Below are 27,841 nucleotides of genomic sequence, written 5' to 3' on the forward strand. Positions count from 1 at the left end.
CCTTCGGCTGGATGGGCGATAAGAATGAGTTCCAAGTAGGTGATACAACAATCATTAAGATTAAGTTTTTGGAAAATTCCCTCGGAGACAGGAACACAGTTTTTAGCAGAGACCTATTGAATTTTACATTATCAGTCAATGGCAAAAAAAAGGGAACAACTCATACATATCTGGTGTAATACAATATCTAGACAATGATCCTATGTCCTAGAGTATATCATTTACTACCATTCGCGCAGAAGTATTTACTTTGGTTATAACTGATGACCATTTTGGCATTATGGATTCATCCCTCCACTTCACTGTTACTGCTGGTATACAAACCAAAAGCAAATTCTTTTTTTTTCTTCCTGTAAATTTCTGTGGTTATCATATTTTATCTTGTGATTCACTTCTTTCTATTGAACACATCTTTTCAAAGGGTATATCTATCCTCCTGCTTGCATCATCTATTGGATGGATTTTATCAACGAATTTGTTGCTGGATCAAAAGTTCATCTATTTCTGCTTCTTAAAGATGCATTTGGGAACACTATCTCGTCAAGGAATAATGAACCAAATGGCAGTTATTTCAAGGTATTTTCATCATATGAAAATGGATCTATTGCTGACCAGCCTGACATCAGTCATAGTGGTTGGAATGAACTGGGATTCTTTGGCTTGGAGTTTATTCCCAGAACCTCTGGAAGTTTTTTATTACATGTCTATGGAAATAATCAATCTTTAAGTGGTACTCCTCTTACATTTATCGTCAAACCAGGTCTGGTACTTCACTACTAAGTATAATGAAGTTATTGATCCTCTAATTCTTCTTCTTAACCATGTACATACCTAAAAACTAGGGTTTTGATTTAGCAACCCATATCAATAGCAGTTTTCTAAGAAAGTGTAAAAAGTAAGCAACATTCACAAAGGAGTCAGTAGTTCATTGTCTTTTTTTACAGTCTCACATCCTTTCTGGAATATTTCTTACTGGCTTCTTATCTACATTGTAACTTTCGAAAAAGCTTTGTTATGTCACTGTTTACATCCATGTGTCATGTATGCTTCATAACTGATTTACTAAGAATGCTCTTTTCTATTAATCCCTACTAATTTCTCTTTTATCCTCCACTTTAGTATCCCCTTATAGGCATGCTTTCAAAAAACATTTATACGCAGTCTTCTGTTGACTCACTACAAGCTTATGGACATGTGGTGGCATATGCAGGTAGCATGTGAAATATATATGTTGATAAAAATGACTACTATGCACAATAGTACATTTAATGACACATCTAATTTATACTTAGAAATATATTTAGTTGATATTAATCAGCCATTTAAAATTGATCCAAATAAGGTTTTTGTAACTACACATGTAGACCACACATTCTGTATGTGGAGTCATATCACGTTAGGGTTAAAGGTTTAAGAGGTAAATGATGAAAAATCTAGTAAAAAGTGATTTAAGGGATCTAAATATTACTATAGTAATATTCCATTGACTTCAATGCAAGGAAGATCCATGCAGCTGATGCCAAATAACTGTAAAATGGCTTGAGGATGATGATGTAAAATTCAAAGCCAAAAATCTTTTTTTTTTGGAAAGAATCTGTTATTTTTTTCAACATACATTTTCTTTTTTCCAAAAGATCCGTAACACCTCTATAAGGAAATGCTTCCATTCTTTCCAAGGTTGGCTTTGACTCATGTTAACCAGGTTTGGCTTTGACTGTAATATCCACATCAACGGGCCATTTAAGAATAAGCAAAAGCCACTAGTGATTTCTTCACTTATGTACAACAAATTTGTTTTGAAAAGAAATCTTTCTATAGTCTTGAAGAATACAGGCTTGATATTGTTAGTCTTGTTGATTGATGTGCCATATGCATTTGTTATTACACCTTTTCTCCTTGCATATTTTCTTTTTTCCTTTGATAAACTAAATACTAGAATCGATTCTTTTGGAAAAACAATATCATATTGAATGAGTTCTTCAGATCACAATGATACACATTGAATTTATGCATTAGCCAATACCTTCATGTTTGAATATGTGGATCCTGGTGGATGTCAGCATATTAAAATTCTTAAATGTTCTATTTTTTCCTATTTTGACAGGATCAATATATGTAAGAAATACTCTGGGAAAATGGAAATATAAAACAAATGCATTCCAGGTTTTCTCTAGGCTGGAAATGTTCATATATCAAAAAGATCAGTTTGAGAACCTAGTCCCAGGTTTCTATCCATTTGATGCTCGTGTTACTGAGAAGACTTCTAGTTTGTCTATTCCAGTAGCAGACTTATTATTTGAAGAGGTAGCAGGAGGAACCCAATTGCTCTCTTTTATTGTTTCTATACCTGGCCAATTCAGACTCATCATTTTTGATGCGAAGCTTAATGACAGTACCTGGAATTTGACATATGATTTCTCTGTATATATAGGTTTGTCTAATTTGAAGCTCTAGTAATTTTACGCTTACTATTTTCCACTATTTTTTCACCTGAGGCCAGATTTTAAGCATCTTGAGGGGAAAAAAGTAAGTCAATTGTGATTAAAAGGCTTGACACATGAAAAAGGTGCTGAATTATTTGGGAATAGCAAAATTTAATAGCTTTTGCATGCTTAGTTTTTGAGAGTATGCCCTTGCAAACATATTGTCTTTCTTTCCTCTAGATATTATGTTTATTGAGATTCCTAGTTTATTTTGTTGATATGAAACTTCAGGTACTTTAAAATGATATTTTATGTCATATTACATATTATATTAACATTAAAATTGATTTACTAGAAAACAACTTTTTTCTTCAAAAACTTGCTAATGATTCAAAAAATATTTCTGTGAATCCATTTATCCTTTGACACTGGAATAATCTAGTAATCATTCTGTTTCATTGATTTTGCTTTCTCACATATTGGGAAGTCTATGTTTTTTCTTAAGCTCACATGCTTTGCTAGTCTCAGAGTCAAATTATATCCTTACATGAATAAATTTCTATGTTTTATGTTCAGATTGTTACTTGTTTTATTCTAAAATTTACTTTTTTTATTGGTAAATATGTGAATGTATATGAGTCAAAATGTATGGGTGTCTACTTATGCCTGATACAACATCAGATGTGAGTAGACAGCCAAAGACCGAAACACATGCACCTATACCCTCCTATAGATACTCTCTACATCTAAATTTTTTATTCTAAAATTACTACTGTTGCAGATCGTCAGTAGTTACGTCCATTCAGAATATTTCATGACATTATTGTCTTTTTACTCTTATAGTATCATGTGCTCCAACTTAGTGCATCATAGTTGCACTTTTCTTTTCTTTGTTCCTTCTACTTGCAAGTCTTTTTCGTAAGCTTGGAGGATCAATATTTTTTTCATAATGATCGTTTTTAAAAATTCAATAGTTTCTTGTTTTTATCCATAGGTTATTGTCATCATTCAAACAGTTTTGCTAATGGGTCCGGTTTAGTGAGTTCTATTGCTGGGAGAACATCATCTTTCACAGTTTATTTACAAGATCTGTATAATAACCCGTCTCCAGTTGAGATAGGAAGGCTGCATGTCGATATTTTAAGTGAAAACACTACCTTGAATAGTGTACCAATTATTATCCCTTTGCAGAATCATGGTGAGAATTTGAATTACTTTCTGTGAAATGCCATGTTTGCTGATAAAAGCTTTATAACAGAGGGTAATAATGATGCGTGGATGTCCAATGAAACTGCCAAATTCATTCATGGATTGCCCTCTAATGTAAGATGACTGCAAGGTTGCTTACTTAGGTAGCCTAGTTAGAATGTACATTATTACATGGCTGAATTTTTTTTCCATGCAGATTATAACAAATTCGTCATTACAAGCTAGTGAATTCAATGTTACCTACACTCCAGAAAAGTGTGGAGACTACAAAATTTGGATATTTTGTGGGAACATTCCTATAAATGATGGCAATCCTTATGTGATTAAAGTGGCACCAGGTATCCTTTCAATCCTCTTTAATTTTATAATTGCAATGATTCTGAGATAATAAATTATTTATTGTAGCTAAAGTAGCCATTGTTATCACAGACTCGTTAGATGCCAAGTAGTTTCTGTGTTTGGTTTAACAATTGTTCCCTAGATCATCTGCTAGATAATACCCCCACCCATCCTATCAACCTGGTTCTAAAATGTGAGATTTATGATCTTATCTAGTCTGTTTCACAAACTTTTTTCTCTTGGATTATGTGGGCTTTGCATTATGTGGTTATACATATCATAAGTTAAATTTAGTTTAATATCATTTTGTTTTAACTGTATCCCATAAGTGATTAGTGAGTGACTATACATTCCAGGGTTGGTTGATACATCACTATCAAGTGTGGCACAATTTCAACCCAATGTCAAAACACATATTAAGAATGAAGTTTTGGTGCGACTTGTAGACTCTTATCGAAATCCAATTTCATCAGAGCAGACCAAACTGTGTCTTCTACTACTTACAGCGAACAATTCAAGTTTTATGAGATGGGAATTTCAGGACAATCGAGATGGATCGTATACTGGCTACTACATGGCAAAAGATCTTGGTGCTTACAATATGTGTATTCTGTTTGACGACAGGCATTTGTCTCCTTGTCCTTTTGAGGTGCATGCGTATGAGAGTAAGTCCATCAATCAGTTAACCTGTGTATGACATCTTAAATTTTGATCACTTATGATTACATTAACATTCTCTTCCATTTTAAATTGAATCTATCTTATTAGATGGTGTGTCATTGTCATGCCCAAATGAGATCTTATCGGTTGCACAATTCCATAAGCAAGTGCTTGTATCGATACTGGACTATGCTGCAGGGACACTAGACAACACTCAAAATATGTCCTCACAACGCCATTGGGAAGAAGAGATGATTATCATAGAAGTAACCATAGGAGTAATAACACTATGAATCAGCCAAGAAACATACAAGTAGAAACTGTAATAAAATTTATAACAAGTCATGTCTTATACAAACAAAATGTAGGATAGTAAACAAGTAGCAAATTAAAAAAAAAATCTGAAAATGTTATGCAAACCTCTACGTCAATAATAGTGATGTTTCAAGCAACAATAACGGAAGCACACCTGGAGACCAGATTGATGCCCCTACCACTTGCGTTAGGCTAATTTGAAGGCAAACAGAAGTATGCGACATTGAGATAAACTGCTAGGAGAGCCTTATGAGAGGTCGAAGTTAATAGTTAGACAAGGCCACAAGGATAGAGCAAGAAAGATGATGCGACACCACAGTTCCATAAGTATATCAATCTCTAAAAACATACAGAAAGAATTGTATCACTGGTTCTTACCATCACATACCCACAATACCTAGAAGTCACTTGATCATTAGTAAAACATTAGTCCCCCATTGTCAAACACCTGCAACATCCATGAAGTTGTGTAATCTGCGGTTAGGCATGGCGACCATAACATTACATGTCTCACGGTCAATGGCCATAGGGTCTTTGTGACCACTGAGCTAAAAACCCTTTAGATAAGTCCAAGATACATTTAACCATTCATCATACCCTAGCTCATTTCATGCACCTGGTATATTTGTTATTCTACAAGTTCTCGATGGTAGGGTAAACATTTGGCATATGACATATTAGAACGAGTAATGTGTAACAAAAAGAATCTCCAAACATGCTTCATTAAATAAGGATAACAATTTTATGTATGCATCATTAAATGAGACTATTAACTCTAAGCATATTATCAATACAATCAAGACACTCGAAGCATATATCACCATAGACAATAAGGTAAGCATGCCATGATTACATAGAGGATTCAAGATATACATGAAGCAAAAGAAGAAGATGAACGAAAAAGGCAAATAGGGCATCCATGGAGTTAGGTTTTGATTAGAGCCTCTTCCTAGCATTATCCAAGGTTTAGGGTTTTTCAAGATATTAGTTTCAAAAGAGGTTAACCACACTTCACTTGCATTATCTACAATCTCTCTCCCAAAGTGTCAATGCAAATATATTTTGTGGAGGCCGTGTAAGGTGTCTTCTTGGGTGACATTCAGTGTCAAATTAGAAGATAAGCTGGCTTAAAATTTAACTTCCTTCTTTGACTTCATATGGTATGTTTGTCTATGTCAATTATGTCAATCCTTTGTTATGTTTTGCAAGGATGTTTTTTATGTAGGGATTGTCAGCATTTTTTCTATTAGTTGTTTGCTAGTATAGCTTAGCTTGGTCTTATTTTGAACTTTTAACATCTAATAGGAGTCTCTCTTGCCATTCTACTTTTTTCTAAAAGAATAGTTGATAGTTGATATTATCTTGTTAAAAAAAATTTAGAGCCTTTTGTAGTTTTTGTAGCATTGTGGAGTTAGGACATCCTGAGAATTCAGGTTGGTCATGTGTCTTACATCAGAATCCATCATCAGGAAAAGGAAAGGTCAAATTAATTCCCTCCCCAAAATCGAACAAAGTTCACACTGGTGGTTACATCTGCAAATTCCACACAAAATTTGCTTGTTTCTGGAAACATTCTACCTTTTATTTTGTTTATTCTCTTGAGGAGAGAGAATATCTTTACCAGTTATATTTGTAACTTGAAGGCAAGCATATCCTTTTTGAGTTCAGGCCTTTGTTTTCTAGTGCCCTAATATGAATCACGAAGAAAACATAAATTTTTGTTCATTGGATAGTTTGATGTCATGTTTGTTGATGCTTGTTCTGTTATTAATCATATAGGAAAAGAATGCTAGAGAAGGTATGTATTTATTTAGAATGATATCTTTCTAATGGTTTATTGTCTTTTTTTTGTTTTCCAGGAGAGTATTTTTCTAAGGCTAACAATGACAGTATCTTTGTTTGGGAGGATGAATCACTTGCTTTTGATGTCCTTTCAAATGATTATGTTACAGGCAGAAATTCTAATACAATTGAATTCTCAATTGTAAGACTTCACATCACTAATTGTTCATTCATTTCTAAATCTCCAACGTATTCTTGCTCTGATATTAACTCTCTTGTTTTCTAATCAAAACCATGGATTTAGATTTCGAGCTATGCCGGTCGTCATGGATGAAATTTACTGTTTTATCCACCGACCGACACCGAACTCATATTTTGGCACTAGGCTCGGAGCCACAAGGCAAAAGCAGCGTCATGGTGGCCTTTGTGTGGTCAGAAGGCTGCCATGACCTTGTGGCGACCTCATGGTAGCCTTTGTGGATTGCGAAGCCGCCCCGACCTCACAAAGGCCTCTGCGAGATCGCAAGGCCACCGTGACCTTACAGAGGCCTTCGCAAGGTCACGCGGCCGCCATGATTGACTGCAAGTTTTTTTTTCTTTATTTTTCTCCTTAAATTCCTTTCCCTCTCTTTGTTTCATCATTTTTTTCATTAATTTCCTCCTTCCTCAATAAATAGAGATATGAGAAAAAAAACATCTTTACGAATGTAGGAGACAATCTCGAAACTGTATCAGCACGACACAATATGGTACCAAAAACTGTATCGTGCCGATCATAAACTGAAACTCCTAACACTCTCAAAATTTTAAACATTGATCAAAACCACCATTTGTTATGCAACCGCTAATTTGAAAAACTTTAGCCGTTAGGAGCATATCCAACACCTATACTAAATTATTAACACTAGAAGAATTCAAACGTAGAACCTCCTGCCCTCATGCCAGTTAAATTTGAGTGACCACTTATTCCAAAATTGTAAGCTCTTAGGACTGGACCCCACCCATACATTTATATTTTTAACAAATGCAGGATGCTATCATTCTAGCATTTGAGCTGACTAATCTATTCTCTATGTTAATGAGAGGATCAACCCCAAATAACGAGATAAATACAATTCTTTTTTCAGCTTTATATTGAACTTCAATGATAAGCTCATGTGCTAAAGACTGGCTCCAGTCTCCACCTCTGTTACTAGTTATGCAGTACATTTATATTTGTTATAGGCCAGATAAGCCAGAACAATAATAAGAAAGAAGTTTTGAACCAATGTTTGACAATAAGTGAATGTGGAAGAACATTTATCAAAGAATACCATTTTTGGCATCATCATGATGCTTTTTGTTGGTACTACGAACCTGATCCAATTGATTACTATTGATTGTTTTCTTTTTTTTTTTTTGAGTTACAACTTCCTTTCACTGCTTCATGCTTCATAACTTAAAAGAGGGGTTTAGAGAGAAAGGGGTATAATAAAATAGATCTTTAGAAATATGATGCCTTGTATGGTTGCACCAGCTAACTTTTGTTGCATTGACCTAGGATGGCAGAGTTTGCATTCAATGCTTTTTTGTGTTCATTTAGTTATTTGTCAGATATGATCGTCAGTTGGATGTTAATGGTATGAACTATGAAGAGGTGAAGGCAGTTGAATCAATCCCATGCCAGATATTGATGCATGCTACACTAGGTTTTCTTCATAATTGCATGGCCAAGCCCGATATCACCTATATCATATGTGACACTTTTATGTCTTTAAATCCAATTACTTAGAGAAGATTACCTCCATTTCTTTCAACTTCCACTCTGCTAGCTGCATAATTGCAAATATAGCATTTCATATATATGATTCATTCATGTGACATTAATATTGAAATCATATTTTTGATATTGCCCTTGAAAGCCAATTCATGGATCACTGGTGCAATATGGGCAACTATTTCGATACACTCCTTACCAGGGATTCTTCGGTGAAGACTTTTTCTCTTATACATTCTGTGATATCAACAAGAATATTGCTACTGCCATGGTCTTCATATTTGTCCTCTGCAAGCCACCTCAGTTTATTTCTTTGCCTGAGAAATTGCATGTAATTGAAGATATAATAAGCCCTAAATTCGGGTCAGTCTCCTTTCTGAAATTATATAATTGAAGAATTAAGTGTGCATTATCCGAAATAAGATTGGCTTCAAACTGTCTCATTCCTTTTCTAACTTGAGAATGTACACAAACTATGATGCTGGACAGTGGGTTTCCTGGATTCGAAATGATATACTCAGATGATAAGCAAAATATCTCTCTTGCAATAAGAGCAAAATCAGGGAATGTCTTTTTTTCTCCAATCCAAATGCAGATTCAGCAAAAGCAAGGGAACTTTTTTTCAGTAAGCAGGGGAGATGTAGCACGGAAGGAGTTAGTAATTTCTGGCTATGTAGAACCAATTAATTCTGCCTTGAAGTATCTTCAATATCTTGGGTAATATGCTGATCCTTGGAACTTAATTTTTGTCAGTATAATACAATTACCATGCATTCATACTGCATAACAGATGCTGTTATTTCCTGATTCCATGTGGACAATTGCTCTTTTGTCCATTAGAAACCTTGATGTCCAAATACAACTTTAAGTTCCTTTTATGTGTTGTATAACTTATTACCTATTGTATAACTTAACACTAGATTTTACCACATGTGGCTGCGGATCTCCGTTGTACTTACTTAGACAGGACTTTTAGCAGAATAATGAGTATACTTGTAGCATGGCATTGTTAAATATTAACTCGCTTCCATCGTTATCAGAACTTATTTTGTAGGCCTATACATGGAATAGAAGCAATATAACTGTGTTCCTATGTTGCTATTTTCAGTACCACAAGTAATTGCAAACCACCCAAAATTAAAAATAGTCAAAATTTGCACCCTTTAATGGCTGATTAACAAGTATGAATATATGGTAAAGAGTCATTAGGAGTCGGGCACTAGGCTCACGTATACCTAACTTTTTATTAAGAAAAGTTTAAGTTGCAAGGATCCATTTTCACATCATGAAATTAGGATATTACATTTCTTCCATAAGTTATTTTAACCATATAAAATATGCCTTGCACAGAATATTAATGTGTCTGAGCGATTTGCTGACAAGTTGGGATCTCATGAATTGATTGATAAAAAAAATAATAATAACCATATATGAGGAATTATAGGCTAAAGGGAATCATAATTTTATATCGTTGAGCTACTATTAATTGAGGTTTAAGTACATTGGGTCTCTCATTGGGTTTAATGAAGTTATTAGGTTAGGTATCTCATTTGGATGAGTAATGACAGTTGACATCAGAATTGATCTAATCATAGGCCTAGTACATTGTTTGAAGAACCACCAATTGACCTCAGACTCCAATTAAGGGTAGTATGGACTATGAGTTAAGACTTTGGGTCTTGATGAGGATAAAAAAAAAAAAAGGGCAGCCCGGTGCACGAAGCTCCCGCCATGCGGGGTCCGGGGAAAGGATCCATTGTACGCAGCCTTACCTTGCCTTTGGCAAGAGGCTGTTTCCAGGATTTGAACCCGTGACCTCTAGGTCAAATTTTTTTAAAATAAATTAAAATTTTAATTATAAAAATAAATTTTTTATATAAAATTAAATTTTCTTGCTTTTTTAGTTGCAAAATTATTAATTAAATTTTACTCTAATAATGAACTATCTACCAACAATTAATAATAGAACAGAAATAATTTACCTTAGTAGTCCGTCAAACGATCTACTGCCCGATTCGTCAAAAGACTCGTAGAACAGCTGAATCAAACACAAAAAATTACTATTTAAAAGCTAAATCTAAACAACAATAATATTAGAAAAAGTAAAATAAACTACCGGATCGGCTTGACTGTTTGAGTAAACAGCAATCAGACAAACTGTAAACAGCAATCCGAAGAAGACGACCACAGACCACTCGACCAGAGGGCAGAGGGGCGAGGCCCTCTCGGTTTCACTCGACCAGAGGGCAGAGGGGCGAGGCCCTCTCGGTTTCACTCGACCAGAGGTCCAGAGGGCAGAGGGGCGAGGCGGTTTCGCCGGGAAGAACATGGCAACAACCTTACCGTTGCTCCAAGGCTCCAATGCTCCCCTTCTCTTGATGAGGATAACAATCCAAAAGAGGGGAGACTAAGATAGCCGATGTAATCTCACATGTGGAGTTATAAGTTAATAAATGAATTAATAAACTTGCATAAATGACCTACTATTAACTTAGCTTTAAGCATTTTAGTTCAATAGCTAAGTCCAATAAAGTTAAAGGGTTAGTTCTCATATCTAAGCAAATCATGATAAAAGTCATTATACTAGCCTAAGCTAGATGAGGTCAACAACATAGTGAATGAATTACTGTAATTATAACATAGTGTGTACATAGAAGGTAGAAGGATTTTGCCTATAAAGAAGTAGAACCGAAGGGTCTCATTAACATCATGATGAAAGGGGGCTAAACATTGGGCCCAATATTAGTAGAACATATGTCCAAGTTCAAACCATAACTCAAAACCATGTTGCACTACTATAGCCCAAGACAAGAGAACAGTAACAAACTCTAATATTTTGAAGCAGAATAGGACATGCCACCGCCATGAATGTAGGATGAAGTGGCATGAATGTAGGATGAAGCTATGTGTCCCCTCTTGACTGAACAGAAAGGCCTATCATGTAGCAGAGCAAAACCAAGGGGAAAGACACAATCCTTTCCTAATCGAAAGGCAAAAGGAAATGCTTTATAACATGCTAATCATGAGTATAGTGTCTAATCAATGAGGACCAAAAGCTAATTTATGCTCACTTTGGACACAATGTCCAGTCTAGAGCTTTCAGAAGCAGAGCAAAGGGCAACCACCCCCCCCCCCCCCCCCCCCCCCCCCCCCCCCCCCCCCCCCCCCCCCCCCCCGCCACATACAAAGAGGTTGAAGCCCATACCTTCTGAACCGAAATTACCATAATATGGATGTGGTACATTGGTTCGACTATATAGATGTAAACTACACTAGGGCGCCTCTCACCCACAATATACTCAAAGTCGAAGTCGATAATCTTCACAATGGTGCCCCAACTAGCAGTCCTCATAAATATTGTTAATGAGACTAAACGAAGAGACACTGGTTTCCATTATATGACAATTCCAAGCCAAGAATGGCAAGTTCCCATTGCAGATATTCATCACCCATGTCAAGCAATCTAGATTGTCTTCCTTTGCAGGTGGTTAATGCTGACAATGGATTAGGAGTTATTGCCACACATTCCCAATGGAAAGTGACCTAAACAGACATTTCCTTTGTGAGAATTTCAAGATTAATTTATCTCTACCACAATAAAGAGGTTCTGTTCCCACTCTAATGAAATACTGTGGAGGATAAAGTTGATTGCATCCTTATGAAAGGAGGTAAGAAAATGAACCAAAGGAGGTGATGCAATCTCCAAGGGCCACGTCTGATGGTTACAAAGGGTTTTAGGGTTCTTCATGGCTATGTGGTTGGTGTGGCATTGATAATATCCCAATGTCTATGTCGTCTGCATCGCCAACAGCTCCAACTTGTGAGCAACAGCTTGATGGTCCCTCCCAAAACAATTGCAGCATTTACTACATAGGAAGTTGATGAGCTTCAAAGATTGTGGAGGGATACAACCTATTCTTGGTAGTAGAAGGATCAACCTAGTAACAAGATCTTACTCGTATTTGAGGTAGGATGAGGTATAGGCCTGGAACCATCATCATCCTAGAGTCGGGGTAGAAGCATGGGGATTTGAGAGTGGAAATCTCAAGGAGGGGCAAGAGTGAGCAAGTCTTCATAACAGAGGGAATAGGCCCCTTCTAGTTGAAGCCCCCAACATTGTGCTAGGTGTGATCTTCGTGCCTTATCCATCACATATTAAATTTCTTATGGTTGCAAGGAATAAATCCTATAGTAGCTTAAGCTATTAACAATGTAGAAGCATAGGGTGACCTCTTTTCTGATAGATTAATCTTTTGGATAAGTGGTCACCTCAAATATGACGTAAGCAACTAAATATATGAGATTGAGCTTTATGGATTGACTATTTTCGTAGTATATAAAATAATTGCTCACTTATGGTTTACATAACCTTCTTGTATGTGAATGGTTCTGATATCATGCAGTAACGAGAACTTCTATGGGAATGATATAATCACTTTGCATGCCATGAATGATAATGGAGTACAAGAGGCTCGTGTTCCAGCTTTTGTTGTGCCAATAAATGACATTCCTACTATCAATGCTCCTAAATTTATAATTCTGGAAAGCAAGGAAGCAAGCAACGGGCACCATCTTTTTGAAAAACAAAGAGATGTGTTTGAGTTAGTTATTGTTGATTCAGACATTTTCAATTTTTCAGGTAATTTTATATTTGGGGAAGAAATAATATGATGACTGTGAAGTTACAAAATGGATCTATCAAACTTTACAAATTTATAACTGAGCTTAGTAGAGATACACTTTAGTTTTTACCCTTGTTATTCCTGGAATTTGGACTACAATGCTGATATACATACAAACTAAAAATGATTGGGTTTGCCACAAATGGGACGTCTAAGGTCTTGAAATGATAGGGCCCAACACAAAAATTGAAACTGTCTTGCCTTGAAAGTGCCCAGAATTATCAGCTGAATGTGCACAGTCTTTCTGTTACATACTTTGATAGAGTAATGAAGTTTCAAGTATTGCATTAGCAGATCATTAGTTGCTTTGTAACTAACATTCCTGCATGGACATATAAGGGTTCAATGAAATTGCATTTCAAATTATTGCAGACTGTGCATTTCTGTTTTCCTAGGCAAATATTTTCTGAGACCGAGTTTCCCTTTTTCACATTTTTTTGAAGCAAGATTGTGCAATTTTGGTAAGCCCACCATAATGTTTGGGCACCTTGGAGATGTTATTGCAGTCAACTTCTGTAGCTGTCAAGATCATGGGAATTAAAACTTGTAGATTCTTACTACACTGGTTACTATGCTTATGTGACAGGTAACAAATCCCTTTTCATTGTAATGCTATCAATGGAAGTAAATGAAGGGACCTTGTCAACTACTCTGCCAGTAAATCTCATTAGTTCATCCGAACTGAAGATTCAAGGTAGCAATCAATGGCAGCCTCTTCAGACTTTTGTGACAATATCCAACCATTTTGTGCTTAAAGGAAAAGGACTTAGATTCCGTGGAACAATTAGTGACTGTAACAGTGCAATACAACAGTTGTACTATCAAGTAAGTGCATAATATAGTCTACGCTTGTCTTAAAACAGAAGCAGTGAAGAAAAAGAATACCATGGGAATTTACATTAGACAAAATTGGTAATATTTGTGTTTATTTGTTTATGATGTAAACGTTTGTCTTAATCCTAACACCTAGGATGGTACTCACCCAATTTCTGCTTGTTATTCTGCTTTTTCTTGCATCTTAAACCCAACAGGCTTCTAAACTCATGTTTGACTATAGTGACCTTACTAAAAGAAATTTGTGGAATAAAACTATATCGTCTAGGCTTCTAACCCCAGAATTTTATTTTGCCTATGAAGGCCATTACATCTGATCACTTATGTAAGTTGAATCCAGTGTTTTAATATATATAAACAATTTAACTTCAATATTCTGCTAACAGGATAGGGGAAATGATGCAGTATTGACTCTAAAGGTGAATGATTTGGGAAATTATGGATGCTATCCTGATTGTTCAGAGATGATGTCAATGCCACTTTGTAATGAGGTTATCGTGCGCCTTATAAAAAGAAGGCCAGTACATCGTTTGGAAGTTCTTGGTACCTTTGCTGCTATCATTTTTATGAGCACTTTTTTCAGTGTCTTATCAAAAACAAGTGTTCATTTTTAATCTTTCTAATCTATCTAAGTTAACTTGTTATATATGTTAGTATTGGAAATGTCTCAAATACTATAATACATGTTTGCCTCTGCACCAGCCACTAGATATAGGATGATCTGGTATTATTATTTAACAGGTTTCCTCGACATTTTGCAGTGCTTAGATATATAATAATCTTGGAGATTATCATGATGCTTCTTTTTGGAGCAGTGCTTCTTTTCTTCATTTGCAAGTGTCTAAATGCCCTGCATAGAGATAGACGCGACTCCTTTGATGTCACACCCTTCTCAACTGATGAAAACCTCAACCATTACACTGTAAGTCTTATTTTCCTTCATGATATATTTATTCTCTGTCCAAGTATGCACAGACCATTACAATATGGAATTGTCTAAGTTCTTAATGTCGTTTGATTATATTCTGGTTTTTGCCTGAAGCTTTTAGGGCAATGGTGGTTCAATGTTAAGGTTCACTTCAATTCAAATTCTCTGTGGTTCATGGTTTATTGATTAATTTTTTGAACAAAAGTTTACTATGATAAATACTTGCAAAACTAATTTAAAACCTACAAAATGCGCATGAGGATTTATTTAGTTATTGAATTTAGCAAATAAATTAAAATTTTAAATATGATCAATTAATTTCTTCATGGATATATCAATGAAAAATAAATTTTTTATAAAATTAATTTTTAAAATATTTTGTTTGCAAAATTATATAAATTAGGATTTTATAAATCTAAATTTTTGGAATAATTTTCTATAAAATAATTTGTAATTCATATTTTTAAATATTTTCAAAAAATCATTTTTAGCAAACAAATACAACAATGATTTGTGTAATAATTTTTAAAAACATAAATTCCCAAATATGATCAAGAATAAGCATAGTGCCCACTACACCCATGGAATTATTCTCCAAAAATACATGCTGGTGCCGAGAGTAAAATGCAACTAGTGTGAACTCAATGGTGGCTTCTCTGGCATGAATTGGAGGGATCAATGTGGATGTGAGTGTTTGAGGGAGGACACAACAACAACAACAACAACAACAATCACTAAGTTTCCCGCTAGATGGAGTCAGCTTGAGGGAGGAGCACAAGTGAGTAAAAATTAGGTTTACCATGTAATATGAGCAAAAGGACAAGAGCATAAAACATTTTAGTAGAAAAAAAAAATCTATTTCATCTTCTGCCTACCCTTTACCTAATTTTGGAAAGATGAAATTTGAGCCAAAATTGAACTTGCAGCATGCCTTTTCGTTCCTGCATAAGCCTCCATCAATCAAGTAAACATATTAGAGTAGATGTTGTGCATTCATTAATCACCCTCTCTGTAGATTTTGTCTCCCTTGTTCCATGTAAATAGACCCTTAGATTTAGCATTGGCTTGTTGATAAAATAGTCTAAATTATGGACATGAAATAGGATGAAACTATAGTTTTCTTTTAACTAACATGTCTTTAGCATGGTGAGCAAACGAAGAAGGTGAAGAAGACCTATGCTTCTTTATAATGGCTTTACATTTTTCCTTTTCGATCTGTTCTTCTAGATTTGCCTTGTGGTTAAACTATAATATTTTTAATAATACAAGCCTTTGCTCCCATATTGTGCTGGTACATTGTTCTTTATTAATGATTGGACTAAACCCCAGTAATCCTTCTTCTCTCTTTTCTTTAGCTGTGATTTGTTCTCTTTGATACACTTTTTGGAATGAATTTTGCCTCTTCCTGAAAAATAGAGTAAACTTCACTAGCAATTCATTAGCCCATATCTACTCTTTCCCTGCATAGATCTGCTTACTCTTGTTTGTAATTCTGCAGCACAACGGTAAAATTCATCAGAAAATATGACAGCCTGAAAGGATGCGCAGTGTGGATCGATCAGCAAAGAACACAATTCTAAATCGCCACTATAGAATATGTTGATGGGTTTACAGTTCCCAAGTGCTACAAAACAGTTGCATTTTGTTATCTGCTCCAATGTATTTAGTCTCGAAACTAATCTGCTTAAAATAATTTGGACGGTTGAATTCTTTATTCCATTTTATCATATAGTTTTGTGCAAACGTTGACTTGGTACAGTTGTTCAATCGACCACGTGAAAAACAACCAGGCAGAAGATTTTGTTAATCTTATAAATCCACACTTGTTTACAGGTCACTGGAATTATACTAGTTAAAAACTTTAGAACTGAGGAATGAACGAGATAATATTCTTTATTCTATTGGGCATTATTGCTGTGTTTTTTTTTTTCTTCCCTGAATTAGACTTCAACTAAAATCGTTGGTTGCATGTTCTTTGAAAACTTGGGTTTCTTCTATGCTTATTTCATATTGTTGTGTCAATCATTAGAATAAACGTGGTAAGCATCACTAAATGAGTTGCCAATAATTATTATATCAATGGGTGTCTGATATTGCCATAGGATATAATAGTAATTATTTTTGAAGCTCGTTCTCATTGTAGCATTTCAGAGAAGATATCGGAAATCGTCGAATGCAAAGATGTTGTCTCTAGGTTTAATCCAACAAAATTAATTTAAAATAAAAGATAATACTTTAATAATAATTGCATAAAGATTTAAATAGTTTTAAAATTCTAATAAGATAAAAGATGAAAATGACTCTAATATAATTCTAAAAAGATTTTTAAATAATATTTTTTAGTCAAAAATTAAGTCGTTATGGGTTATATCTAGTAACAAATGTAGAGGGTTCAATGAGTTTTGATTTGATATCTTAAAAAAGTCTCGTGGTTTAATTTAATCAAAAGTTATGATCTCTTAAAGCTCAGGTAGGATGTTGTCACCGTGCCACGACCATGTTGGTAAGCATGGGCAGACCATGTTGATTGTTGGATGTTTATGCTTAATCGAACACGGTCATGTTAGAGAATACGATTAAATCGTGTTCACTCTAGACTTCTCTTTGTCAAGTGGTAGCAAAAGATATAGTTGTGTCAGGAGACACGGTCAATCATGTTTGATAATGAAAATTTTAATTGTTGCTTCGTTGTTGCCTCAGATATGATGTACATACGTATATTTAGCATGGTCTATTTTCTAAGTGCTTATGTGTCAAAAATAACGATAAAATTGATTAATTATAATTTAAATATTTTTAAAATAAATGAATTATAGAATTATACTAAGAATTTTTAAAGTTGTCCTGGTGTCTATTTTTTATTTTGTCAAGTTGATTGATAAGTATTGAATTTTTTTCATTTGAATCTAAATTTTTTTAGTTTATAAAAAAGAAGCATCTATAAATTAAATATTTTACACTTTATGAATTATTCATTAAAATTATTAGGTGATGAAACAACCTTTGAAAAAGGAAATAATAATATTATTATTTTTTATAAAATTTAATTATTCATCCTTTGTCTTATATTGAATAAGATGGAATGGATTGATGATAATTCATTCAATATGTTCAATCAAACAAGTGGAAAGATAAAATTAAAAAGCTCTTGCACCTAGAGGGATGTATAATATCTAATTTATCTCCTTTCATTAAATTATGGGGCCGACCATGAGAGACGTTTGGTGTGAATGTTATCATGTTTTTACATCATCAAATCCATTGACTTATCTACACTTTCAATCGAACATGCCAAGCATTTTTTACTCAATCTATCGATTTATGTGGGTAACATATATATACAAAATATATTGTTTAACATCTTTTCGATGACATTCAATCACGTATATTGCCTGTTGGTTTTGCTTTTTTTTTTTTTTGTTGTTTCATAGCCTCAGGGTGATGAATTGATAAATAAAAGATTTCGAGTAATTCAAAACTTTTAATGTCTGAATTTATAAAATTTTAATGCAGTCGCGTACCTGGACATGGTGCAGGCGTGCAGCCATCTCCACCTTCAGATGAGACTTACCTTATCCCGCCGAAATAATGCATTTGCAAGAAAATCTGTCTTATCTTGCCTCATTTCTGTGCTAGAATGGTAAGTTATGATGGAGCAAAGTTGCAGAAGAGAGTAAGAGTTTGAATCTCAGCGAGTCGAGCAATACTCTTCTTCATCATGATCAATTACAGTTTTTCGATTTACCTCCTCACAGATGATCGTGGGCTGACCCGCCTGACCGTGTGAGACTGTCTTATTGCAAAGTGAAAATTTAACTTTATCATCACTTGCCTCATGTGAAAATCACTATCTTATTGCATTCGCTGATGATATTTAGATTCTAGTTGAAGAAAAAAAAATTCTTTAAAGAATTTTAAAGTTTTCAAAACAAAGGTAGAGAGATAATTATAGAAAGTCATTAAGATTGTATGAATTAATCTGGGTTGTAATTATTATGTCAAAATGTAGTTAGGCAACATTTTTTTTTTTTGTAAGTTCTTTCAAAATTGTGGCAGTGTTTCCTCACCACACTATGCTTGGTAGTCTTAATAACATGGTATTTGAAAGGCAAAATCACACACTAAGGATATGATGTGCGCCACAATTTAAAATCTCATACCTTAACAAACAATACCGTTGAAATGTATCATTCTAATAAATTATTCAAACTCAATTCTACTCATTATTTGTTGCTTTATCGATTACATTAACTATCGTGTCTTGAAATTAAAAGTATTTGGAGTATTGTTTGAAATTAAGAGTATTTGAAATATTGTTTGATATTTTTTAGGAGCTTGTGTCTAATACAACATAATATCAAAACTCCACCATTCCGTATTATATAAAATTTGAATTTAGGGATATATATAGCTACGTACCACCTCAAACGTGTTATCGACACTGTACATTGAAAGATTGATATAGTACCAAAATACTACCATTCCAATCAAAGATTGAAATTCTAGCATGGATCAAAATTTTGGAACTTGATGAGCACTATGATAGCTAGATCAAATCGTTTTTCAACCATAAGGTTATAAAACATCAGTACACATTTTCAATTATGTTTCTAATGAATTGATTTGTGACACCTGAATATGCACATCTAGCTTGTAAGTTGTAAGATATGAGAAAATTGGAACTAGTCTTGCGAAGACGAAATGAACGAAACTAATTTCGTTCAAATTAGAGGTCATTTGGTTAGTGAATCAAAGAGTTTAATTTTGAACTAAATTGAATCAACTTGGTTTGGTTCGTCATGGAAGAGATTTTGTCAGAATGGATGTAATGAAAAGCTTTGTCTTGTGAAAATAAATTGAACAAAATTAGTTTGAGTCAAATCAAAGATCGTTTAGTTAGTGAACCAAACGAATCAAGATCAAATCTGATTTGTTACCGTTGAAATTTGAACCGACCTGGTCCGTTTTAACATGAATTAGGCTCAGAATAAAAGGGATCACGATTTTTCCCAAGTACGCCGCCGACACCCCTGTTCGTCTTCTCCGTGGACGACACCAAGGCCCCGCCGCTGCGACGCTCACTCCCTTAAAACCCTAATCTTGTTGATCCCGCCGCTGCGGAATCTACAATCGCACGCCGATAGCTGCTCCTCTTCCTGCCGTGGAATTCAGCTTCCTCCGGGCGAGAAGGCAACGTCGGTGGCCGCCTGAGGAAATCCGAAGCCCTAGCTCGCCGTCGGCCAGAAGAAAGGGGAATTCGAGATCCACGTAGTCCCCACCACCTGTTCCTTCTGAAGCGACGTTGGCTGAGGGTGTAGGGTGATGCTCCTCCCTGCAAGCTCATCGCCGGCTAGGTTTCCTTCGTCGGTGAGCAAACGGACTATCTTGCTATTCGGTTGGATTGTTTGTGATTGTTGGATTTGATCGATTTAAGTTGGGATTTTTGTTGTTCTATTAGGATTTCGGCAGCAAGAAGAATCGAAGCTTGTCGTGATTTAGGGCAGATCGGAGGTAAAGCTCTGAGCCTGGTTAGATTTTTGTTGCTATGATAGAACAGTAGATGGATTCGTTAGAATTGTTTGTTGTTGGGTTATTCGTGGTTGTTTGAATCAGTGGAGGTTTGATCGGTTGTGGATGTGGTTTTGCTAGGGATTTATCTTTTGGGATGATTTTCCTGTATTTGATTGATCTGTGGTGGAGATTGTCTCGTTAGGATTTTGATTTGGTTGATCAGAGTTTATGCTCTGTTGGGTTTTTTGGTAAGAATTCTTGATTTCGGTTAGTCCTTGTTTAGCAACAAATCTGGACTAATCGGTTAAGGATGAGATCGGGTTCTGTTTGAATTGATGGTTGCTTGCTGTTGAGTTTTCTTTGCTTCGGTGTTGAAGAATTTTGTTGATGTTGAATCTGTTCGTTCTATTTCGAATTGATCAGAGTGTTGGTTGTTGGGTTTTGGATCGATGCTGTTGGGATTGGATTGTTGTTCCATTGTATTTCTGTTTAGATTAAGTATTATGGTTTTGCTTTTAGGATAACTTAGATCCGGATAAAATTCAAGTGGATTAGGTTGTGGTTGGGTTGATCTGGTTTAGTGGTGTTAGTTGGACTTGGTTGGGTTAAACCAACCGAGTTGTGTAATTGGATCTGATTAGGTTCGAATCCGGTTGAGGTTAATGGTTAAGTAGGATTTACTTGTTGTAGAATTTAATATATAATTATATTTAGTGGTGTTGTATGTTATAAATTACAGGACCTTGATTGGTGAATCCTGCTACGTGACAATAACAAAATGCTGGGGGTTGTACGGGACTCCTCTTCTTCTTCCGTGTCAAGCCACCGAAATCTTCCTCTACCGAACTGACAGTGGTTCCTCTTCCCTTATCGGAGCATCGATTCGCGAGATGCAGCAGTAGCCTCTCTCCTGAAAAGAATAGGCGCGGGCGCCTACCGCTGCCTAGAGCTGTGGCCACGATGAAGATTTTGGCAAACTCCGATGCGGGCGGGTAGTAGAAGAATTTTGATTTGTTCTACCGACTTTTCTGTAATTGCTTCTTTAGGCCAACAATTCGGTATGTGCCCCGAAAGGTTGCTTCGAACCGCTCCCCACGAAGCTGAGAATCCCACCGAAACGTCCCTCAGAGAAGCATTCCTTCTCCTGCAGAACCAGTTGAACCCCCCTTTTCCTCTTACGATCCCATCTCCTCCCGAGTACTCCCAGTTGAATCATGCAATTGCTTTTGGCATACTGGCACAACCGCACCTTGCTAAAGTGCATCTCACCCACCTTCACGCCATTGTTATAGACGGATATGAGATTTTCACCTCCATCCTTCTCAAACTCTGCAATGAATCCTTCTCCAGGCTGTTGGAGGTTCCAAAATGCCAGCTGCTCTGGGTGTGCTCAATGCTGATCCACGTCTCAGCCGAAAAGATTGAAACTTTGCTCATCTCTCTCATGAGGCAAATTACCGGAGGGGATTTCAGCGAGTCCAATTTGTGGTTGAGTGTCGAGGTTCTTAAAATATTGTCTAACAATTGGGATTGGTTGGTGGAGGAGCCTTTAGTCCTCTCAAGTGCATTGTATGTCTATCTCAGGTTGTTAGCAGATCATTTTAGGTTAGGAGGAAGCTTCAAGTTGGAAGAGCTGAAGAGGATGGAGATTGACTTTTGTGTCAAGGCATTGAGAGAACACTTTCAGTTGTCTATGCATATTGGTAGAGACCTTGTCCGCATTCTACAAGATGTGACCTATATTCCTGAGTTCAAGGACATTTGGAAGGATCTTCTGTTTGATCCTAAAAGTTTCCAGGTCTCAGAATTTTTTGGTCTGTCCAACCTTTATCGGAGAAGAACACCGTCACACTTTTTCTTGCTGAGGATCAGTCCCCAAATGGAAAGCCAACTGAGGTTTTTGCTCACCTTTGTGAAATGGGGGAGCCAGAAAAGGTACCAAGCATGGTTTGCCAAGAAACACTTATATTGGCCTGGTAGTGAGTCTATGATAAGTGACATAGTTCGCTTCATATGTTGTGCCCACCATCCTTCGAATGAGATAATTCAATCTAATGTTATATCGAGGTGGGCAGTCATTGGTTGGCTTCTGAAATCTTGCAGGAGGAATTATTTTGAGGCGAATGCAAAGCTTGCTTTGTTTTATGACTGGTTGTTTTTTGATGAAAAGATTGACAATATCATGAACATTGAACCTGCAATGCTTTTGATGGTAAATTCTGTGCCACAGTATGTTGATATTACACATATGTTGCTAGAGTTTTTGTTTCTCCTAGTAGATAACTATGATGTTCATCACAGAGAGATGCTTGCTGGGAGTGTTTCAGCATCTATTAACTTATTGCTCAGAAAAGGCGTGGTACATTCATTGGATCCTCTCATTTCTTGTAATTCAATCTCACCAGTGCTCAAGGAAAGGTTCAACTCATTCCTTCCAGCACTACATCCGTGTTGTAATAAAAAGGTCAATGAAGATGAAACATCTACTGACTTATGACGGTATATTGCTCATAAAATAGACATTTCCATCACTGCATACTGGTTGGGTGACAGATCCGGAATATGCGATATTTCATTAACATCTAGTACAAATTTTATTCATAATTATATAATTAGTACCTAATTATATTAAGTTAGGGGTGTTCACTTAATTATATAATTGAAGAATTAAGTGTGCATTATCCGAAATAAGATTGGCTTCAAACTCTCTCAATCCTTTTTTAACTTGAGAATGTACACAAACTATGATGCTTGACAGTGGCTTTCCTGGATTCGAAATGATATACTCAGATGATAAGCAAAATATCTCTCTTGCAATAAGAGCAAAATCAGGGAATGTCTTTTTTTCTCCAATCCAAATGCAGATTCAGCAAAAGCAAGGGAACTTTTTTTCAGTAAGCAGGGGAGATGTAGCACGGAAGGAGTTAGTAATTTCTGGCTATGTAGAACCAATTAATTCTGCCTTGAAGTATCTTCAATATCTTGGGTAATATGCTGATCCTTGGAACTTAATTTTTGTCGGTATAATACAATTGCCATGCATTCATACTGCATAACAGATGCTGTTATTTCCTGATTCCATGTGGACAATTGCTCTTTTGTCCATTAGAAACCTTGAGGTCCAAATACAACTTTAAGTTCCTTTTATGTGTTGTAGAACTTATTACCTATTGTATAACTTAACACTAGATTTTACCGCATGTGGCTGCGGATCTCCGTTGTACTTAGTTAGACAGGACTTTTAGCAGAATAATGAGTATACTTGTAGCATGGCATTGTTAAATATTAACTCGCTTCCATCATTATCAGAACTTATTTTGTAGGCCTATACATGGAATAGAAGCAATATAACTGTGTTCCTATGTTGCTATTTTCAGTACCTCATGTAATTGCAAACCACCCAAAATTAAAAATAGTCAAAATTTGCACCCTTTAATGGCTGATTAACAAGTACGAAGATATGGTAAAGAGTCATTAGGAGTCAGGCACTAGGCTCACGTATACTTAACTTTTTATTAAGAAAAGTTTAAGTTGCAAGGATCCATTTTCACATCATGAAATTAGCATATTACATTTCTTCCATAAGTTATTTTAACCATATAAAATATGCCTTGCACAGAATATTAACGCATCTGAGCGATTTGCTGAAAAGTTGGGATCTCATGAATTGATTGATAAAAAATAACAATAACCATATATGAGGAATTATAGGCTAAAGGGAATCATAATTTTATATCGTTGAGCTACTATTAATTGAGGTTTAAGTACGTTGGGTCTCTCATTGGGTTTAATGAAGTTATTAGGTTAGGTATCTCATCCATCTCATTTGGATGAGTAATGACAGTTGACATCAGAATTGATCTAATCATAGGCCTAGTACATTGTTTGAAGAACCACCAATTGACCTCGGACTCCAATTAAGGGTAGTTATGGACTATGAGTTAAGACTTTGGGTCTTGATGAGGATAACAATCCAAAAGAGGGGAGACTAAGATAGCCGATGTAATCTCACATGTGGAGTTATAAGTTAATAAATGAATTAATAAACTTGCATAAATGACCTACTATTAACTTAGCTTTAAGCATTTTAGTTCAATAGCTAAGTCCAATAAAGTTAAAGGGTTAGTTCTCATATCTAAGCAAATCATGACAAAAGTCATTATACTAGCCTAAGCTAGATGAGGTCAACAACCTACTGAATGAATTACTGTAATTATAACAGTGTGTACATAGAAGGTAGAAGGATTTTGCCTATAAAGCAGTAGAACCGAAGGGTCTCATTAACATCGTGATGAAAGGGGGCTAAACATTGGGCCCAAAATTAGTAGAACATATGTCCAAGTTCAAACCATAACTCAAAACCATGTCGCACTACTATAGCCCAAGACAAGAGAACAGTAACAAACTCTAATATTTTGAAGCAGAATAGGGCATGCCACCACCATGAATGTAGGATGAAGCTATGTGTCCCCTCTTGACTGAACAGAAAGGCCTATCATGTAGCAGAGCAAAACCAAGGGGAAAGACACAATCCTTTCCTAATCATGAGCTTTATAGTGTCTAATCAATGAGGACCAAAAGCTAACTTATGCTCACTTTGGACACAATGTCCAGTCTAGAGCTTTCAGAAGCAGAGCAAAGGCCAACCCCCCCCCCCCCCCCCCCCCCCCCCCCCCCTACAAAGAGGTTGAAGCCCATACCTTCTGAACCGAAATTACCATAATATGGATGTGGTACATTGGTTCGACTATATAGATGTGAACTACACTATACTCAAAGTCGAAGTCGATAATCTTCACAATGGAGCCCCAACTAGCAGTCCTCATAAATATTGTTAATGAGACTAAACGAAGAGACACTGGTTTCCATTATATGACAATTCCAAGCCAAGAATGGCAAGTTCCCATTGCAGATATTCATCACCCATGTCAAGCAATCTAGATTGTCTTCCTTTGCAGGTGGTTAATGCTGACAATGGATTAGGAGTTATTGCCACACATTCCCCAATGGGTAGTGACCTAAACAGACATTTCCTTTGTGAGAATTTCAAGAATAATTTATCTCTACCACAATAAAGAGGGCTCTGCTCCCACTCTAATGAAATGCTGTGGAGGATAAAGTTGATTGCATCCTCATGAAAGGAGGTAAGAAAATGAACCAAAGGAGGTGATGCAATCTCCAAGGGCAACGTCTGATGGTTACAAAGGGTTTTAGGGTTCTTCATGGCTATGTGGTTGGTGTGGCATTGATAATATCCCAATGTCTATGTCGTCTGCATCGCCAACAGCTCCAACTTGTGAGCAACAGCTTGATGGTCCCTCCCAAAACAATTGCAACATTTACTACATAGGAAGTTGATGAGCTTCAAAGATTGTGGAGGGTACAACCTATTCTTGGTAGTAGAAGGATCAACCTAGTAATAAGATCTTACTCGTATTTGAGGTAGGATGAGGTATAGGCCTGGAACCATCATCAGCATCCTAGAATCAGCGTAGAAGCATGGGGATTTGAGAGTGGAAATCTCAAGGAGGGGCAAGAGTGAACAAGTCTTCATAACAGAGGGAATAGGCCCCTTCTAGTTAAAGCCCCCAACATTGTGCTAAGTGTGATCTTCGCGCCCTATCCGTCACATGTTAAATTTCTTATGGTTGCAAGGAATAAATCCTATAGTAGCTTAAGCTATTAACAATGTAGAAGCATAGGGTGACCTCTTTCCTGATAGATTAATCTTTTGGATAAGTGGTCACCTCAAATATGACGTAAGCAACTAAATATATGAGATTGAGCTTTATAGATTGACTATTTTCGTAGTATATAAAATAATTGCTCACTTATGGTTTACATAACCTTCTTGTATGTGAATGGTTCTGATATCATGCAGTAATGAGAACTTCTATGGGAATGATATAATCACTTTGCATGCCATGAATGATAATGGAGTACAAGAGGCTCGTGTTCCAGCTTTTGTTGTGCCAATAAATGACATTCCTACTATCAATGCTCCTAAATTTATAATTCTGGAAAGCAAGGAAGCAAGCAACGGGCACCATCTTTTTGAAAAACAAAGAGATGTGTTTGAGTTAGTTATTGTTGATTCAGACATTTTCAATTTTTCAGGTAATTTTATATTTGGGGAAGAAATATATGATGACTGTGAAGTTACAAAATGGATCTATCAAACTTTACAAATTTATAACTGAGCTTAGTAGAGATACACTTTAGTTTTTACCCTTGTTATTCCTGGAATTTGGACTACAATGCTGATATACATACAAACTAAAAATGATTGGGTTTGCCACAAATGGGACATCTAAGGTCTTGAAATGATAGGGCCCAACACAAAAATTGAAACTGTCTTGTCTTGAAAGTGCCCAGAATTATCAGCTGAATGTGCACAATCTTTCTGTTACATACTTTGATAGAGTAATGAAGTTTCAAGTATTGCATTAGCAGATCATTAGTTGCTTTGTAACTAACATTCCTGCATGGACATATAAGGGTTCAATGAAATTGCATTTCAAATTATTGCAGACTGTGCATTTCTGTTTTCCTAGGCAAATATTTTCTGAGACCGAGTTTCCCTTTTTCACATTTTTTTGAAGCAAGATTGTGCAATTTTGGTAAGTCCACCATAATGTTTGGGCCCCTTGGAGATGTTATTGCAGTCAACTTCTTTAGCTGTCAAGATCATGGGAATTAAAACTTGTAGATTCTTACTACACTGGTTACTATGCTTATGTGACAGGTAACAAATCCCTTTTCATTGTAATGCTATCAATGGAAGTAAATGAAGGGACCTTGTCAACTACTCTGCCAGTAAATCTCATTAGTTCATCCGAACTGAAGATTCAAGGTAGCAATCAATGGCAGCCTCTTCAGACTTTTGTTACAATATCCAACCATTTTGTGCTTAAAGGAAAAGGACTTAGATTCCGTGGAACAATTAGTGACTGTAACAGTGCAATTCAACAGTTGTACTATCAAGTAAATGCATAATATAGTGTACGCTTGTCTTAAAACAGAAGCAGTAAAGAAAAAGAATACCATGCGAATTTACATTAGACAAAATTGGTAATATTTGTGTTTATTTGTTTATGATGTAAACGTTTGTCTTAATCCTAACACCTAGGATGGTACTCACCTAATTTCTTCTTGTTATTCTGCTTCTTCTTGCATCTTAAACCCAACTGGCTTCTAAACTCATGTTTGACTATAATGTCTTTAATAAAAGAAATTTGTGGAATAAAACTATATCGTCTAGGCTTCTAACCCCAGAATTTTATTTTGCCTACAAAGGCCATTACGTCTGATCATTTATGTAAGTTGAATCCAGTGATTTAATATATATAAACAATTTAACTACAATATTCTGCTAACAGGATAGGGGAAATGATGCAGTATT

General features: G+C 35.8%; 3 protein-coding genes and 1 long non-coding RNA gene across 5 annotated transcripts; all 4 read left to right on the top strand.

The window, feature by feature from the left end:
- LOC141835825 (protein GAMETE EXPRESSED 2-like) lies at positions 1–27,841 on the top strand (the record flags this gene model as incomplete). Its single annotated transcript, XM_074723202.1, is given in 14 exon segments — positions 1–143; positions 146–314; positions 422–760; positions 2,105–2,431; positions 3,418–3,621; positions 3,682–3,746; positions 3,829–3,970; positions 4,328–4,636; positions 6,806–6,930; positions 8,630–8,847; positions 23,198–23,425; positions 26,321–26,556; positions 27,185–27,423; positions 27,819–27,841. Coding segments are annotated over 14 exon segments (2,756 nt in total), but the record flags the coding sequence as incomplete, so codon positions are not given.
- LOC141835997 (protein GAMETE EXPRESSED 2-like) lies at positions 8,963–16,686 on the top strand. Its single transcript, XM_074723412.1, has 6 exons — positions 8,963–9,201; positions 12,888–13,123; positions 13,753–13,991; positions 14,387–14,543; positions 14,762–14,922; positions 16,427–16,686. The coding sequence occupies exons 1-6, from the start codon at positions 8,963–8,965 to the stop codon at positions 16,454–16,456; spliced, it is 1,062 nt and encodes a 353-aa protein (XP_074579513.1). The 3' UTR covers positions 16,457–16,686.
- Positions 19,938–21,363, top strand: LOC141835828 (uncharacterized). The gene is made up of 3 exons (XR_012602427.1): positions 19,938–20,295; positions 20,387–20,439; positions 21,179–21,363. It is a non-coding gene; the product is annotated as an uncharacterized LOC141835828 (long non-coding RNA).
- On the top strand, positions 21,423–23,344 carry LOC141835827 (uncharacterized). Of its 2 annotated transcripts, none has more exons than XM_074723203.1 (2): positions 21,423–22,938; positions 23,304–23,344. In XM_074723203.1, the coding sequence occupies exon 1, from the start codon at positions 21,500–21,502 to the stop codon at positions 22,934–22,936; it is 1,437 nt and encodes a 478-aa protein (XP_074579304.1). In that variant the 5' UTR covers positions 21,423–21,499; the 3' UTR covers positions 22,937–22,938; positions 23,304–23,344. The 2 variants fall into 2 exon arrangements, with proteins under 2 accessions (XP_074579304.1, XP_074579305.1); XM_074723204.1 differs by lacking the exon at positions 23,304–23,344 and having other exon boundaries at positions 21,423–22,651; positions 22,741–22,884.

This window comes from Curcuma longa, chromosome 10, assembly GCF_044706935.1.
Source record: "Curcuma longa cultivar G26 ecotype Majalengka, Jawa Barat chromosome 10, ITB_CL_G26_1.1, whole genome shotgun sequence".
NCBI lineage: Eukaryota > Viridiplantae > Streptophyta > Magnoliopsida > Zingiberales > Zingiberaceae > Curcuma > Curcuma longa.

Bases quoted from the DNA above. Each gene is read 5' to 3' on its own strand.
- LOC141835997 (XM_074723412.1), top strand. From the start codon at position 8,963: ATGCTGGACAGTGGGTTTCCTGGATTCGAAATGATATACTCAGATGAT. The intron at 14,544-14,761 runs GTACCTTTGCTG...GACATTTTGCAG, and splicing joins ACATCGTTTGGAAGTTCTTG to TGCTTAGATATATAATAATC. The intron at 14,923-16,426 runs GTAAGTCTTATT...GTAATTCTGCAG, and splicing joins AAAACCTCAACCATTACACT to CACAACGGTAAAATTCATCA.
- LOC141835827 (XM_074723203.1), top strand. From the start codon at position 21,500: ATGTGCCCCGAAAGGTTGCTTCGAACCGCTCCCCACGAAGCTGAGAAT.